Genomic DNA, 19,040 nt, shown 5'->3' on the forward strand with positions numbered 1-19,040 from the left:
GTGGTATTGAATTTTATGCAATTATCATCATTTCTAAACTTAAGATAGAGGGAAAATCATTGTTGAAGCAACTGAGGGTGAATAGGCTGAAGACACTGTCCTCAGCAGCTTCTGCATTAATGTCTTGGATCTGAGATGAATCAACAAGCACCAAGACATTTCTGTGTTAAATTACAAACACGTTTTATAACATATTGTATTAGGACAGTACGTTTAACACAAGGTAAAATGAAGGGGGTCATTTGACCTGTTCTGAAGTCTACCTGATAGCAAGCTGCTTTGAATTTTAAAGATCAAAGAAAGGTTGGGGGGGCGGGGGGGAGGTGAGGGGGTGACACAGACAATTTTACTGGGAAGAAAATACAAGATGTTTACATTTGGAGACAATGCAACATCTGGCATGCTAAAAATGGATAGATGGAGAGTCTCGAAAGAAGTGGTCAAAATGCAGGATTACATACCGTTGTACTTCGATCTGTTCTTATCCTTTCAAGATAACTGAGAGTTGGGTCACCAGAACGCCTAATCATCATTCTAATCTGGAGACAAGTTCCATGGATTTACACTGCTACAGAAATGACTTTGAGAAGGGAAGGGCTTCCAAGATAGTTTTGAAAACACAAAGATAAGGGTCGTCTGACAGCATCTGGGAGGGCTTGAGGGCTGAAAGTTTGTGGTTCACTATATAGGGAGGTAGGTAGTGGTTTGCACTCAAATGGGAAAGACAAATGTTTGAGGAGTTAGAGGAGGCTGGGGATATTGTCAAAAATGGTGCTGCGGTGAATTATAAGCCATGCTCTAGAAAGGCAGGGTAGATTTGATGAGCTGAAAGGCTTCCTGCTCATATTCATAGGGAAGATTTACCTAGTTTTAGTTTGTAGCAAGTATCTTAAAGACAACCTGCACATGGAAGCCAACTCTGGAGTTAGAAGGTTTTAGACTGGGAAAGGAAAAGATCAGAAGTAAACTCTCAGGTGCTAAGAATAACGTTGGACTGATTTTGGGATAATTTAATGTCTACCTAAAATGACAGTGTAACATATACCTGATTGTAGATTTTATCAGCTGTGTTCAATGCTTTGACCTGCAGCTGAAGTAACACAGGCAAAAAAGGTCAAGTTTAGTTTGGGAAACTTGGTTGGCAGGAATGAGATAGACCGAAGTGTCTGTTTCCATGTTAAATGACTCTGTGACTTAATTTCAAAAGTGCGCTGCTGCCACACTCAATCAATTCAGCGGTTAATGGCAGAAATGTTTATTTCACCTTGGAATTCAAATTTTTTTATTCATATTTGGACCAAAGCTGGAGGTCTGAAGCTTTGTAATCCTGGTGAAATCCAATCTGAACATCGCTGAGGTCCTGGGGAATAAGTGCCACTTGATATAATTGCAATGACACTTTCCATTAACTAAAGATTAATTAAGAGTTGACTGATGGGTTAAATTTGGATGGATTGGATTTGTCCTGCTTTTTGTGATCAGGACATATTTTTGCCAGGTAGTTACCAGTGTAGCTCTACATCAATAGTTTGAGGTGAGATGTAGCTAATTCTGGGCTACATGTCTTCAATAAGTTTAATGTTGTCACAGCCAATGCGCTCAAATATTCATTGACATCCCATGGAAGGAAGTGAATTAGTTGAAGTCAGCTTGTTATTGTAGGGACCTCAGGTAGCGAAAATGAATCATTCACTTGGAATTTCTGGCTAAGGATGGTTGCGAAGGCTTCAGCCTTATCTTTTGCAGCGATGAATTGAGCTTTCCCATCATTGAGGTTAGGGATGCCCTTGGAACAGCTTCATCCTGTTCCCTGTTTTGATGTTAGGCAATGGCCTGTATAAGTCATGACTGGATATGGCAGGATTGCAGGGTTTTAATGTTCTGGATTGGTTCGTTAATGCTTAGCTGATCAACACGTATATTCTCCCGCTCTGGAACTTCATCATGTTAACATCTACTTTCTAGGTAAACTTGGTTTTCCTCCTGCCATTTTATTCTATTTTCTTAATTGAACTATTGTTGGTCCCCTGCTTTGCTTGGGTGGGGGGCATGCTGGGCCATTGTGTCACATGCTGGAATACAATTAGGTTGCTGCCCTCATTTTGGCTGAGAAATCTGTTCTAAATTTCTCCCATTTGACACTTTAGCAGTGCAACATATGAAGGAGGGAACCCTCACTGTGAGATGAGACATATCAAACAACTTCTGTGCAATAGGCATTCATATTAATATTGTTCTAGATAGAGGCATTTGCAATGGATATGTTGCTGAAGACAAGTATATTTTCCCTAAGTGTTAATTCTTTCAGAAGTTGGGCCTAGGGGCCTATCCATATAAAACAAAGCAGTAATTCATAAATTTTTCTGCAAACAGTATATCATAGGAAAGTAACATTTGAACATTACAACAGGGAAAGGTAGACTTTATTCAATATACATCAAATGTTACTCTGCAATCTCTCCCAAAGTGACAATAACACATGAAACAGTTTCAGAGACTAGCCAAACTGATATAAAACATTTTAGATTTCTACTCTATTTCTTCAATAATGTAATAACATTGCCCTCAACTCCATAGGTCTGTATCTTTGAAAAGGGCTGAAAAATCTGACTACAACCATATTGTTCACTTCATCTTCACAAAAAAGTAAGGCTATTCTTATAAAATGAAAGTCATATTCAGGGTGAAAAAGAAAACATGAATGATTTAAAAAGTCATTTCCAGGCATCATCGCTATTCTGCTCTCCTTCCCCTTCAAATCCACCCACTTCTCATAAATCATAAAAGATGAACCTGACTTGCAGGTATAGACTAAAGTTACCGTCTGTTGCAGACAATCTATGGGGACTCCTAACTCCTAACTTCAGTAGGTTGCCGTAACAATCTACTGAAATTTTAGCTAAAAGAAATATTTACAATCAAATGCTTCAAATTCTGTAGACCAAGGCACAGTTTCATCACGTTGATCATGAAAGATTACCAGGAAATATACTACAGCTGTTTCTGCAACTAAATTTCAAGTAATTCTGCACTTCTGGTAAATGTCTCAACACAATCAAGAATGGTAGCATATTTTTTGTATTAACATTAAACATTATTTGAGTCTTCATAATTTTCCTGCAAGTCTGTTCAAACATGAGCTGAAAGATGCTTACTGTGTATTTACTGAAGAGTGCAATGAACAATACTCTTCAAGTAACATTGAGCCTAATGGCCTCAGGAAAAGGGCAGACATACTGTTACATGAGATTACTGTAACATTTGTGTCCAAGCTGCACTTCTACGTCATTAATTTTGCAGACTAGCTTACTCACTGTCTAAAAACTGAAATGCAAGGTGAAGTCACCAAATTTGTGTTACAAAGGGGGTTGATATTACTGATAAACAATCTCTCTGGCACTGAAAATGTATTATTACAGATGTAGAGTCTCATCAATTCAAGTTTTAATTGTTGTTGGGAGATTTTAAAAATGCATACTGAACAAGTTTGTTCTGTCTTTATTCGTTCTCGCAATCCAATCTTTCCCCTCTTTAAATTTTTCATTATGTCAACAATATGACATTGAATTCACCTAGTCTAATCTCTCATTCTGTTCAATCCTTGTACTGCTAAATTCATTGATCCTCAATCTTGATTGGTGAAAGAGTTGCTTACTCTGCTCACAAAGCATAAACATACTGTCCCACTTGCTCCAACTTTATCAGTTTGCATCTTCAGAAATTTCCCATGCAATAGATAATATTTCTAAATGTGCTTGCAGAAGCAAGACTTATTAATAGCAGACACAGACAAATGTCCTGCTATGGCAAAACCTGGCCCAAGACAGTGATGTTGCATTAACTAAGATATTAATATCCTATTCCTAGGGAATGCTACAGACTCAACAGTAAAGAACAGATAGCAGTTGTTTTGTGTGCATGAAATGTCACAAAGGAAGCTTAGAAATAAGTGTGCAAAAGGGAGTGATTACAAATTACCTCTTTACCATTGTTGACAGTTACAAAGTATCAGGACTGACATTTATGGCACACGAGTGTGACACAAAATGCAGAACTATCCATTCAAATATTCACAGCTGTGTATTTTTAAACATTATTGTATAAAAGGTCATTTTGTCGTACAGAACTGGAATATTGTTGAAAAACATTTTGTGCAATTCAAAAAGCTTCAACAAAATGTGTACTTTTATGGTGTTACATGAATGCATTTCAAAAGTAGGATACATTTTTAAAGTGAGTGATTGGCAGTCAGGAAGCTACACTTGGTTATCTTATTCAGCGAACTTCAAGCATTTTCAACATAGTTACTTCAAATACAGCAGCATGTGAAAACTAAAATGGGAAATGATAGGAGGTTGATGCACCTTCTTTTGGAAAGTCAAACCAAAAGAATGCCATTGCTACAGAGTCAGCTTTGTAATAAGAAATGACCAGGTCAAACACATCAATGAATTGCCTGTGGAGTAACTGAATAAGTTATGACTCTATGGTTCACCACAGCCTGGAAGCAGCACATCACAATCATTGGTGGCTACACCGCTACCTTAGAGTCACGGAGACCTCAAGCATGGAGACAGATCCTTTGGCCCAAACTGGTCCATGCCGACCAAAACGTCTGTCCACACTAACCCCATTTCGCTGCACTTGGCCAATATCCTTCTAAACCTTTCCTATCCATGTATTTGTCCAAATGCCTTTTAAATGTTGTTAATGTAACTTCCTCGACCACTTCCACTGACAGCTCATTCCATATGTGTACCACCCTCTGTAAAAATGTTGTCCCTCAGGTTCCCTTTTATTCTTTCCGCTCCAACTTTAAGCTGATGCCCTCTTGTCCTCGATTCCCCAACCCGCGGGAAAAAGACTGAGTATATTCACCCTATCCATACCTCTCATGATCTTATACACTTCTATAATATGCCCCCTCAGTCTCCTATGCTCTGAAAAAAAAATCATAGCTTGTCCAACCTCTCCCTATAACTCAGATTGGTGAGTCCTGGCAACATCCTTGTAAATTACTTCTGCACTCTTTCCAGTTTAATAACATTCTTCCTATAGCAAGATGATCAAAACTGAACACAATACTCCAAATGCAGCCTCACCAATGTTCTGTACAACTGCAACATAACTTCCCAATTTCTATACTCAACGCCCTGACTGATGAGGCCTGTGTGTCAAAAGCCTTCTTCACTGCCCTGTCTACCTGTGACTCCCCACCTTCAGAGAACTGTGAACCTGAACTCCAAGATTCCCTCTACTCCACTACACTCCTTAGGGCCTTACATTCACCATGAAATTCCTATCTTGATTGACTTTTCAAATTGCAAAACTTCACACGTATCTATATTAAACAACATTTGCCATTTCTCAGCCCACTTCCCTAACTGATCAAGGTCCTGCTATAATTTCTGAGAACCTTCTTCACTGTCCATGATACCATCTATTTCAGTGTCATCTGACAACTTACTAATCATGCCTTGGATATTCTCATCGAAATCATTGATATAGATAACAAACAGCAAGGAGCCCAGCACTGACCCCTGAGGCACTGCACCAGTCACAGGCCTCCAGTCTGACAAGCATCCTTTACCCTTTATTTCGTACCATCAAGCCAATTGTGTATCTAATTTGCCAGCTCACCCTGGATTCCACACGATTTAACCTTCCAGAGCAGCCTACCATGTGGAACTTTATCAAAGGCCTTACTGACATCCATTTCGAATATGTCAACTGCCCTGCCCTCATCAACTTCCTGGTCACTTCATCAAAGAATTGTAACAAATTTGTGAGGCAAGATCTCCCACATACAAAGCCATGCTGACTATTCCTAATCAAATCTTGTCTTATCTCTTAGAATCTTCTCAAATAACTTACCTCCCACAGATTAGATTAGACTAGACTCGACTAGACTACCTGTAGTGTGGAAACAGGTCCTTCAGCCCAACCAGTCCACACCAACCCTCCGAAGAGTAACCCACCCAGACCCATTCCCCCTGACTAATGCACCTAACACTATAGGCATTCACCTGTTAAGCTATAGTTCCCAGGTTTTTCTTTGCAGCCCTTCTTGAATAAGGATACAACATTTGCCACACTCTAGTCTTCCAGGGCGTCACTCATGGCCAGCGATGATGCACAAATATCGGCCAGGACCCCTGCAATTTCTTCTCTGGCCTCTTGTAGTGTTCTTAGATATTCCTAGTCAGGACCAGGAAATTTATCCAGCTTCTTTCATTCTAATACATCCAACATCATCTCTACTGTGATATGGATTGTCCCCAAGATATGACCACTAACTTCCCTTTAGATACAATAGAGCAGACAAAATTCTATACCAGCCTCAACCAATCCCAAGGGTGACAGGTTGATTCTCCTCAGCAACTTCAGTGCCAGAGTCATTAGATACACGTTTTGAAAGGTTTGTATTAGGCAATGAAGGTGTAGAGAAAACAAAATCCAGCAGAGTCTTTCATTTGACGAACTTGTCTAGAACTTGATCTCATTCTATTAAACACCCTGTTCTGCCAGAGGGACAAGCACAAAATCTCATGTCAACACCCCTCACTCCAAGTATTGACATCTACATCACTGCTCAAGTTAGGGACCAGAAAGACATCCACATCATGGCCAGAAATAATAACTGCTAGACTGACCACCAACTAATATGTTCTTCCATCTCCATTCATCTGATCCCAAACTAAGAGGCAGAAAAACTCAAAGAATCAATGTTGCTGGACTCAAAAAACCCCTGAGAAGAAAGTCTGACTCAGGCAGTGCCTCACTGCCAACCTGATGACAACCAATGTGCCAGAGCTACAGGGTGCCACAAGTATCATGTCCACCCTAAAAAACAACATTGTCAGCATTAATGAGTGCATATACCACATTTCCCAATTTGATATAAAAATGTCTGTGCTCAGATAAATATCCAACATGTGGTTGGATTGCAGTTTGGGCTGACAATAATGCATTTTGCTAAAATTTAATACTGTTACTTTGGTCAGCAGGTGGAACACCAGAAGCTATCTGAATTATAATTGAGAGTTTAAGATGAATACTAGCAGTAGATATTAATTTTCATTTGATTGGAAGAATAACCACAAACCATTTTCCATAGCTAAGCTGTTTCTCCATCAAATTATATTGGGAATAAAGATTTGCATTTTCAGTGTTTTATTTGACAGTAACATTTCATGAACAGTAACTGTACTGCCAAGTTTCAGCTAGTTTCCACTTACCACCTAGAATGACTTTGCATCTCCTGGGTTAAGTGTATTAGACTGCTTTTACTTAAATATAATTTATTTATAAAGTTCATGAAAAAAAATTGTGAAGATGCATAATTCTTGCTTCTTAAACTCTTGAAAATGCAGGCGTCAAATACCACTGCAACCTTTTTTCATCAAAATAAGGAGATACTGCTTTGCTTGTACATGGGAAAGAATGCCAGATTTGGCTCTCTCCAGTATAAGGTCAGTTATGTGGGAGTTCACTGATGAGTGCACAATATTCAGCACCATTCATGACTCAGGTACAAAAACAGTCTGGGTCTATGTGCAGCAAGACCTGTACAACATTCAAGTTTGAGCTGAGAAGTGGCAAGTAATATTTGTAACATGTAAGTCTTAGACAATGGTTATCCATATGCTACAGAATGTAAGTGTTGTCCTTCCAGATTCAGTGACATTACCATCGCTGAATCTCCCACAATCAACATTCTTGGGGCTACCACTGTTGAGAAACTGAACTGGATGAGCCATACAAATACTGGTTACAAAAAATGGCAAGATTCTGGGATTTCCACAACCAGTAAAACCTGACTCTCTAAAACCTGTCCACCACCTACAAGGAGAAAGTGAGGACTGCAGATGCTGGAGATCAGAGCTTAAAAATGTGTTGCTGGAAAAGCGCAGCAGGTCAGGCGCATCAAAAGAGCAGGAGAATCAAAGTTTCGGGCACAAGCCCTTCTTCAGGAATCACCTACAAGGCACAAGAGTGTGATGGAATACTCCCTACTTTCCTGGATGCATGAAGCTCCATCAACACTAAAATAGCTTTGCATCATCCAGGTTAAAGTAGACCACTTTGGTACCACATTCATCCCTTGGGTACAACAGTAGCTGTACATATCATCTGCAAACACATGCTATACCTCATGGCCCCTACTGTGCAAAGACATCAGATGCATGAAAGAAACACCATTGCAAAATTTCAATACAAGCAGCATGCCATTCTAACTTGTAACTAAATCATGGTTCTTTATTGTCTGGGTCACTATTTTAAAACTCCCCCATAATAGTACACGATCTGCAAAGTTTCAAGACTGCTCAAACAATAAGGAATTGGCAATAACCACTGGTCTAACCAGTGACATTCATCTCTATCAAGAAACAAATATAAATGGGGATTAACATGCGCGGATCAATTTTACATGCAAAAATAATTTTGCCCATCTCTATCAGATGTTAAACCATATTCATTAAACAAAGCAAAGATTTTTAAACAGCAGCTACTACATCATTACATTATTTGTACTTGAAATTGGGCAGCTTAACTTTTTTGAAAAATCCAAGTATTTCTCTATCACAGTTTTAATATCACACAACATCAATCAAAACAAGCAATCCAAGACTTGCTCCAACACATTTATTTAAACCCACTGAAGCAGTTCACATCAGGATTTACTGAAAGAGTGTCAGTGTAATCATTAGTACTTGATGCAATATCTACAAAACCACACTTTGCAAAAACTGCTTTTTTCCTCCTTCCAATGTCTCCCACTGAGTTGAAGCACGCATTTAGAAGAGTTCTCTCTAATCCAATGTTATTCTGGAACTATGCAAGGTGGTGTGAAGGTGAATTTCATATCCATTTTCTCATTGTGTGTTTTTGAAAAAAAAAGAGAATTCCCAGGACATGAGCTTCCCAAGAAATGTTCGCATTTATTGCCCATTCCTAGTTGATTGAAAGGTTGGTAGTCAGTTGCCTTTTTGTACTGCTGCAGCGCACATGATAAAGTGCTTCACCAAGGCAATAAAGGAGTGGATGTACATTTCAGTCAGGATGGCATGCAATTTCGAGGGCAACTTGGAGACAACTGTACTAATACACCTACTGCCCTCGAATTTCAGGACTTTAAAAACTCCTTGGCTAGTTGCAACGATGCACCTTATTCACAATAAAAACTTCAGTGACACTATACTGGAGGAGAAGGGATTTAGTGGTTGAGGTGCCAATCAAGCAGACTCCTGGATGGTGTCAAGCCTTTTGCATGTTGTCGTGGCTGCACCCATCTTCCGTCAGACTCCCGACTTTACTTTGAAAGTGGAGGAGAGGTTTAGAGAATCAGGACTGAACTACTTGCTGCTTTTCAAGTATCAAAACTGAAAGCAGCTAGGGGGAAATCAGCATGAGCTCAACGCCAGTTGTACAATGTAGCATGTGTGATCATTTTAATTAGTCTTCACCAATAAAATGTAAGCCAATGTAGGCTCTTGTCGGTTGCTTATTAAAATAATGAACTCAACATATCACAGAAGTAAAGGTGACAAACATGATCTCAGAGTATATAACAAAAATCATCTTCAAGTCCAAGGGTTATAGTAAATATGTAAAGAGCAGTGGCTCTGGCTAAATCGGACTACGCTTCATCCACAACAACAGGAACATTCAGCTTTTTCTGCATAGGTGGGTAATTCAAGTGATACGAATAAATAAATGGTTTACACACTAAGACTGCCTAAACTGGATATGGTTAAAAGAAAAAGGAAACATAAGGAATTTTTCAGCATTCTTAGTTTAAAAATCTTCCTCTCAGGTCATTTCTACACATTATGGCAATTTCAGCTGGTTGAGTACCTTCTTGCCATTTTAGTTACAGAGGAATAGTTTGGGGACACCAAAGGGAGTGACATAAGAAAATATTTCAAAGAATGATGGAGTATCATCATTGAGAAGTCCAATACTTGGAATTGTGATTTTTATTAAAGAAAATGCATTCTCACCACATTTTCCCTCTTCCCCCCTCATCACTATTTCTTCTTTGAAAGGAGGCCTGAAAAGTCTCCATCACCATCACCCTCAGCTGCCTGGCTGAGCCTGTTCTCAATGGAATAATTTTCAGTTTATCTCATCTCACTTTTTCCAAGTAAAAAGTGTGACTATGGGGAAACCTACATGAGACTCAGCTTTGCTGGTTTCTCTGCGCAGTATGTGATACATTCTACTGGTCTCCTCCTACTAAGGAAGGATCATCCTCTGCCATTTGTGAAAGCTCCAGCAGGATGCCACAATCAAACAGCAACCAATCCTCCATCACTTCAGTTTCCCACGTCACCTTCTCATGCAATCACAGAAGTTTAACGCTGGCCCTTTTTTTCCTCCCTCCTTCCCTCATCATTTAAGGAGCAGAACACACATTTCAGGTCAAGCAGCATTTTACTTATATATCTTTTATAGCTAGTCTACTGTATTTGCTGCTAATAATGACTTCTCTACTTTATACAAGACAAAGACTGGGTGACTGCTTTGCTGATAACCTCCATTCTGTCTCGGAGAATGATACCGATCTTCTGTTTCCTTGCCATTTCAATACAACACCTTGCTCCCATGCTAGCATCTCTGTTTTGGGCCTGCAGCAGTGTTTCAACTAAATCAGTGCAAACTGGAGGAACAGTGCTTCATTTTCTGCTTAGGGTTGTTTCCTTATCAACGTGTTCAAAGATATTATTCCCCATCATTAGACCAGGCAGGTCTTGAACCTGGGCCTCATGGTACACAGTTAGATACCACAAGAGGCGGCACGGTGGCACAGTGGTTAGCACTGCTGCCTCACAGCGCCAGAGACCCGGGTTCAATTCCTGCCTCAGGCGACTCTCTGTGTGGAGTTTGCACATTCTCCCCGTGTCTGCGTGGGTTTCCTCCGGGTGCTCCGGTTTCCTCCCACATTCCAAAGATGTGCAGGTCAGGTGAATTGGCCATGCTAAATTGCCCGTAGTGTTAGGTTAGGGGTATGGGTGGGTTGCGCTTCGGCGGGGCGGTGTGGACTTGTTGGGCCGAAGGGCCTGTTTCCACACTGTAAGTAATCTAATCTAATCTAATCTAATCTAAGAGCTTAGACACTTCAGACTTCAGGACTGAATTTTTCTCTTAATAGAGCTTACACATTTTCTGATAATAATGCCTATTCTTGTTCTATTCCTCTTCGCTATGACTACTGCATTTCTTTTGCCTTTTGCTCTGGGCACATTTCCCAGCTATGCCACTTGCTCATCCTCTCACCTTTGTCAACCCCTTCAGCACCAAAGAGGAGCCATATTGGACTTGAAATGTTAACTCTGTTCCTCTCTTCACAGATGCCACTAGACCTGATGAATTTTGCCAGCACTTTGTGTTATGTTACCAAAATATACAATAATGCGCTTAAAAACACTGCCACATATGCTCACATAGATTTAGTCAATTCAAGGATGAAACCAATGTTTATTTTCCTGATGGTGAGATTACACTGATTTACTGCTGACTCAAGTTCTTGTGTTATATTGCCATTTATAGTGTGCTTGTTTCCCTGAAGTGTGTGTTTCCAAATACAGTTGGTCAGTTATTCTCCCTATTTTGGAATGATCCAGATGGTCAGAATCAGTGGCTAATGTAAAAAGGAAGTCAGAGTTGAGAAAAAAGGCATAAAGGCAACAATTCAAACCAGAGAAATATGCACATCATGGCACACATTAGTTTCATTTTGATTCAGGCTGAAACTGATTTAACACAAGAACATTGAGATTCTGCAGTTGTAGTTTTCCTTTCCTCATTGAAACACAGTGGGGAGCAATGTTACACCAGGATACATCTAGATTCACAAAATGCATATGGCGCAGAGACCAATCCACCCATCTGCAAATGTTCTATCCTTTGCTAATTTCCTTTTGAAAACTCCAATTATGTTTGCCTCCACCACATTCTCAGATAGTACGTCTTAAATCCTAACTACTTACTGCACAATTAGAAAGTTCTCTCTTAGGTTACTATTGGTTCTTGTTATCAGGCACATAAAATTAGTCCTTTGATTCTTAATCCTAATATCAACCCAGACTATCTGCTCATCAAGGAAACAGTTTCTGCCCATCTACTGTCTATATTCGTCATGGTTTTGAGCCCTTCTATCATGTCTCCCATCAACTGTTTCTTCTGAGAACAAGCCTTGAATAGATTCTCCTATCTATTCACTTAACCGATTCCCTCAAACTTGCCACCATTTGCTACATCCAAAAGCCTTCACAACTTTCCTAAATTATGGTGCTTAGGATTGAGGGTGAATCAAAGGTTTATAAAGGATCATCACAACTTTTGTAATTCCAGGAATCCATATGACTTTTTGTTCACTCTCAACTCAAACCATTAGCTTCAATTCTTTAACTTGCACAATCTCCCCTCATACTTTCTACCAAAAAATGGATACCTTTTCTCTGCAATAAATTAAGTGTGTCACATGCTCACCAGCTTATGCTCTCTTAAAGTATATCAAGTCTTCAAAGTTCAAAATATTTCTAATATTCATTCCATTTGCAAATTCTGAAATTGCAACTGGCATTCTCAAGGCTAGATCATTATATGCTTTGTCAATTTTGAAACAACCATTCACCACAATGCTGTTTTCTGTCACTGAGTCATTTTCGTATGCATGGTATCATACTCCTTTTATTCCAGAACTTCACCATCATTGGCAAGTCAATTACTTTGCGCTTTATCAATGCCCCTTTTGGAAATCTGCACATACCACATCATCTATCACCGATACCTTAACTAGATTTTTGATAAGCATGATTAGCCTTTAATAAATCTATGTTGGGGGCTTTTCCCAACAGAATCTATAATGTCTAAGTTTTAAACAGACTGTCTTGTAATTATTGTGCTTATCCTAGCACCTGTTTTGAACAAACGTGTAACATTTATTATGGATGTAGGTTTGTTCGTGGACTTGGAAGGTTCATTTCCAGACGTTTCGTCACCCTACTAGGTGACATCTTCAGTGGGCCTTCACCCAGAGGCTCACTGAAGATGTTACCTAGTTATGGTGATGAAATGTCTGGAAATGAACCTTCTAGCTCAGCGAGCAAACCTACATTCAGAACCTCAACCTGAGCTAAAAATCTCCTCTAAAAACTTGCTAACATTTATTATTTCCAAATTTTCAGGGGCCACCCATTTATCAGAGAAGATTATAACCAGTGTCTTTGCACTTTCTACTTTAAATTAATTTAGTTTCTTGGATGCACCTCATGCGGTCCTGGCAACTTATTTATTGAAATACAGCCAGCTATTCTAATACACCTTGTTGGCAACTTTTAGCCCATTAACCAGCTTAATTACCTTCTATTTCAGAATAATTTTTACATCTTCTTCCTTGATAAAGACAGCCTGTCCACCAACTAGAAGGCACAAGCGGGTAGTGTGATGGAATACTCTCCACTTGTCCAGATGAGTATAGCCAACAACACACAAGACGTTTTACACCATCCAAGACAAATCAGCTTGCTTAATTTGCATTGCATCCTCAAAGATCCACATTCTCCACCAGTCCTGAGACAGCACCTTCCAGATTTATGACCACTGCCATCAGATAGGACAAAAGTTGTACATACATGGGAACATCACAATCTACACATTCCATTTGTTATGGACCTGGCCAGAGCTCTCAAAACATTTCAAGAAGATAGCCCAGACCTTAACTTTGCTAGCTGTTTTAAGCAAGTGTAAAGTGGGTATTCCAGGAGAGAATCATCTGGTCGAACCACTTAGTTTTAAACAAAACTGAATTTATTTACAAGATTATGAATGAAACACAAACAAAAGGAAACAGAATAACTTAATCTATCCAAAAACCCAAGAGATCATCTCAACTTAATGATACTGTTCCAAATACTTGCCACAATCCCTATAAGCACCCCTTGGCACAAAAGGTAAAATCCAACACAAGTTCTTACAGGATAGAAGTCAGAAAGAGAGTGTACCAGCCTGGACCTGCTTCTTTGGGTCTAGCAGACTTTCTCCACACCCCTCCTAAAAGAAAACCAAGTCAGAGAAAAGCTGAGCTGGGAGAACTGTTCACACTCCTTTCATTGTACAGTTTTTTTCAAGCCTCTGCATGAGGCAGTATCTGTTAGCTATTATCAAGTTGGCCCTAAAACCCTACACCCCAGACTTTTCAGAGTCTATATCATTTACAAACTCTCAAAAAAAAAACTAAGGACTGCATAACCTTATTAAAGGAGCAGCTTCATCCAAGTAACTCACCATCCCGACTGGGAAAAATATCACATTTCCTTCAGCATCACTGAGTCAATATCATCCTAGAACTCTTTCCCTATCAGTATTGAGAATCTACCTACACCTACGGCAGTTCACTACTACCTTCTCAAGGCAACTAGGATTGGTCAAAAAAAGTGCTGCCTCAGACACTGATATCCACATCCCGTGAATAACAATCAGATGTAAGATATCTATTTAGTTGTTCAATCTTGCCCTCTGCTACCATTTTATGCTCAATAACCTTTTCTTATTATTGTTTTACTATTTGTACACCTGTAAATGATTTTGGGATTCCATCATATGTTGACTGCTAGTCTGTCTTTGCCTCTCTTCTTCCTACATTCACCCTGATTCTCACTTGTTATCAACCTGAAATTCATCACATGCTCGTTTTTCTAAGGTTCTTCCAACACCCAAGGAGTCCGATCATTCTACTTCATTTTTATATACCTATATGTTCTCTTTTGGAAAGGAAGTCTCCTGTTCCATGATAATTTTGCCTGCTAATTTTAGGTTCCAATTGATCTGTGGCAGATCAGCTGTCATCCACTGAAACTGATCCTCTTGTAATTAATTACTTTTATTTGAGATCATTCCATATCTATGGTTAACCTAAAATCTATGGTACATTGATTATGCTTCCTTAAAATGTTTTGAATTAACATTTGATTTATTTGAACCATCTTATTCCTTAGAACCAGGTCTAGTAATGCCCCCAGCTTCATGAAGGAAACATTAATTGCATATCCATGAACAATGATGTATACATAGCATTAAAAACCTCATATCTAATAAAATGCAAGAAATGTCAGCATCTAGCTGTATATCACAATACTTGATGGTGGAATGCAAGGAAAGAAAGCTCCTCTAAGCAATGTGAATTTTAACTATTATGACAAAATTTGACACTTAGTAACCAAATATCATTTTCAGATTATGAAAACTTTGCTCTAAAACAATTATGTAGTGTAAAGGAGGAATTAAGACATAACACCATGACATTAAGATTGGAAATTAAGTTCATTAAGTCTACAGTTTGGGACTTTGTCAGTACAAAGTGGCTTTATCCAGCAAACTGCCAAGTCATAGAACAGGAAGTTCCCAAGTTCAACTCTGATTGGCTGAGATCAGGGAATTCAGCATCAGTGAGGTAGTGTGAGATGGAAGTGGCCTCAACATTACCAAACAGAGGCTTAGATTTTCTTAATTAATCCAATATTCCTGATTGAAGTGTGCCAGTTGTAAACTTAAGTACAATACAGAGGAACCTTGATAATCCTTATGACACGGGTGGGGAGTATTTTGTCAGAAAACTGAATGGTCGGATAACACAGTTTAGCCAAGCATTGGAATGTTGCAATTTCATTCGGAGAATCCAAAATTCGGATAATTGAATGCCGAATAATTAAACTTCCTCTGTCTTGGGTTTGGTTTTGATACACCTGGTGAATGAATTGCTTGCTGATCGTCATTCCAACATGTATTCTATTATTTAGGGACTAGGAGGTGATAAGTATTACATTCATCCAAACGTGCAAAATCTTTGGAAGAGGAGACAGTAATTAGAAAGAAAAAAATGCTTATTTAATTTAAAGTAAAAATGTTGGAGTTCTTCACATATTCATATTTTAACAGATAGCCACACAAGGCTGTTCACAATACAAAGATGTTCTTATTCACTAAAAAGTAAAATATTTAAAAACAAAAATCAGATTAGCCTTTAGGTTATTAACAAACAGTTGACAGCAAAGACAAAAGTTTTCTTTTTCAGAGAAACAGTTGATCACAGAAAACCTTTTGACATTTGACAAACATGTTATAGACACAGATTAATGTTTAGGGACTGCCTCAAATAAATAGATGTTGAAGACAAATGCTTATCTCAAGTCTGTTTTTCACTCTGCTCCAAAATGTTACGTTGGATGGTCAGAAACATGAATCTTACAATATGACCTGAAGCTTCTCTCAATATTGGAGAAGAAAATCAAGTAAAGTGTGAATCATAGAAACACACAACACTGGAGCAGGAGAGTATGCCATTTGGCCGTTCAAGCCTACTCTGCCATACAGATTGATCATGACTGATCATTGAACTCAGTATCCTGTTTCTGCTTTCTCAAACTGAATGGTGAAGCAAGCTCAAGCACCGAAAGACTTATTCCTGCTGTTATATTTCTATAATTCACTCTTTTCTCAATGTTCTTCTCCATTACTGTGAGTAGTGATACTATAAGAATCAGGTTGCCAATTTTAACAAAAAGGAAATTGTGCCCTTAAATTTTATTTTCTAAAATTATAATTGGTAATTGATCCCATTACTTACTCATACATTTAATGAAGATTAAATATGTACAAGCCAGTATGTTTTCAATTTACTTGACACATTATCTTAGAAACATCAAATACTTACATCAAGTGTGTGTGCATTCAGTACCAGAAGACCCATGTTTTTGGTCAGAAGTTTACATGCATGTCCTGTTTAGAACAAAGTCAAATCAAAAATTTTTATTCAATGGAAATACAAACTGTACAAATCTATTTTATGATTTCCACTTTATAGTTAAACCTTGGGCTGAGACTTATAATTTTCTTTATGTCCTCCTTCATTAAATTTCAGGTACATCATGTGAATGTAATTATTCTTGTTTTTGTAATCCTATTAGTATAGTCCATTGATCAATATTAAGAAAGATACTGCTCTGCTACTTGTTTGAAATGGCCAATTAAAATTTTTTTACAGAGCTGAGAATTTCAAGTGACAAATAGTCATAATGTTCATCAATTTCTAAACCATTGTTGTCTGATAGTTTGTTCAAACTAGAATTATGTGCAATGTTCATAACTCTAATACAAACCGATAACTCTGGATTTTCTGCTGGGAAAGACAATTGATAACAATGCTTGGAAAACAAGGCAAAATAAAAGTCCTAAACATCAAATAACATTTCATCAAAAGGGAGGAGTCAATCTTTACAAAGAGCAAAGTTTAACTTTCACTTTCTATAAGGGTAACCATTTTGCAAAATACTAGCACCATCTGTAGCACATCATTCGAGAAAATTAGTTATGTGACAGAATATTAAAACAATGCATTATGGGGAGGAAGGATGTGGGAAACCTGTTTAGAAACAATTTCAATTAGTTATTATTTGAATTTTAGATATAGCATATGGATCTAATCATGCAACATTACTTTGATAGCATCACTGCCACCATCACAAGCCTTTACACCAGAACAATTTCTTGAACTGTAACAAGTTTTAAATGAAAATAAAAGTCAACAGGCAGATTTTACAATGCCCAGGTATTCATGCTTCCAGCATAGATAGGAATTATGCAAGAGGACTCTGCAGAGTCATAGCAGTCTCCAAAATAGCTATCCATGCAACTGAAGATTCCATTTGGCAAACCTTCCACATGTGGAACCCTCTGACATTATTCGTTGAAATTGTAAATTTCAGAGGGTTCCAATGGAATAACATAAATAGCTACTCCCCTCCAAACTCTGTAGTTGACCTCTAACTCTGCCAAATGGGGACCAGATTCCCCCTTTCCCTACTGCCAAACCTGATCCCTCCCACCAACTAAATCCTCTCCTCCTGTCTCACTATGCTGAATATCTCCCAACCACTCTGACTTACCCTAAACACTCCACTTACCTGGCTTCTAACTAACTTGTCCCCTGCAATCCAAATCTCTTACCCTATGTACCTGGCATCTTACCCATTTGGCATATCACTCACCCGTCACTCTACCCTCCTGGCATCCTAACCTCATTCTTACCTTTTGACAGCAGTGATCAAAGTGGCTGTCAGTGATTCTGCACCTTTGCATTTCAGAATATGACAGCTCATTGCTTTGAAAAAGACATGATGGTTTGCCTTCTTCTGATAGCTCCACACCACAATGGACCTGTCAGAATGGAAGTATGGCTCTTCATTTCTGACTAAGCCCTGACAGAAATACAGAACTTTTGTTGCATTAAAAAAAAAGTGGAGTGTAAATCTACATGAGATTGTTACTTCACAGAAAATCCACTCAGTGTTCTTAATAATCATACATATGTACATTTCTGAATTGCATAGTTCAACTAGCTTAGATGAGAAGCCAAGATCGATATTGCAAAGCAGAGCACAAGGTAAATCAAGTGCTGCCAATAGAGAACTTTAAGATATTGTAGACCATTGGAGGATGAAAATACCGAAGGAGCTGAAGAGGTAATTTGAACTTTTGGTTTAGGTTTCATGCAAATTAGAAAGAAGCTCTTTCTTTATAGTTTAACATAATTCAAAATGTAATCAATATGCATCTTGTACACAGAGCCATAGAGATGTAGAGATGCACAGCATGGAAACAAACCCTTTGGTCCAACTCGCCCCTGCCGACCAGATATCCCAACTCAATCTAGTCCCATCTGCCAGTACCTGGCCCATATCTCTCCAAACTCTTTCTATTCATATACCCATCCAGATGCCTTTTAAATGTTGCAATCGTACTAGCCTTTACCACTTCCTCTGGCAGCTCAATCCATACATGTACCACTCTCTATGTGAACAAGTTGCCCCTTAGCTCTCTTTCATATCTTTCCCCTCTCATCTAAAGCTATGCCCTTGAGTTCTGGACTCCCCCACCCCAGGCAAGAGATTTTGTCCATTTATTCTGTCCATGCCCCTCATGATTTTATAAACTTCTTTAAGGTCAACCCTCAGCCTCCGACACTCCAGAGAAAACCT

General features: G+C 38.7%; 1 protein-coding gene across 3 annotated transcripts in view; it reads right to left on the bottom strand.

The window, feature by feature from the left end:
• atp8a1 (ATPase phospholipid transporting 8A1) overlaps nucleotides 1–19,040 on the bottom strand; it is a 355,098-nt gene that overhangs the window by 104,068 nt on the left and 231,990 nt on the right. For all 3 annotated transcript variants that reach the window (XM_072568277.1, XM_072568286.1, XM_072568295.1), the window contains one exon: nucleotides 16,718–16,782. In XM_072568277.1, the coding sequence (XP_072424378.1) occupies nucleotides 16,718–16,782 (65 nt within the window). The remainder of the gene's footprint in view (nucleotides 1–16,717; nucleotides 16,783–19,040) is intronic.

Source organism: Chiloscyllium punctatum, chromosome 1 (genome assembly GCF_047496795.1).
Source record: "Chiloscyllium punctatum isolate Juve2018m chromosome 1, sChiPun1.3, whole genome shotgun sequence".
Classification (NCBI taxonomy): Eukaryota; Metazoa; Chordata; class Chondrichthyes; order Orectolobiformes; family Hemiscylliidae; genus Chiloscyllium; species Chiloscyllium punctatum.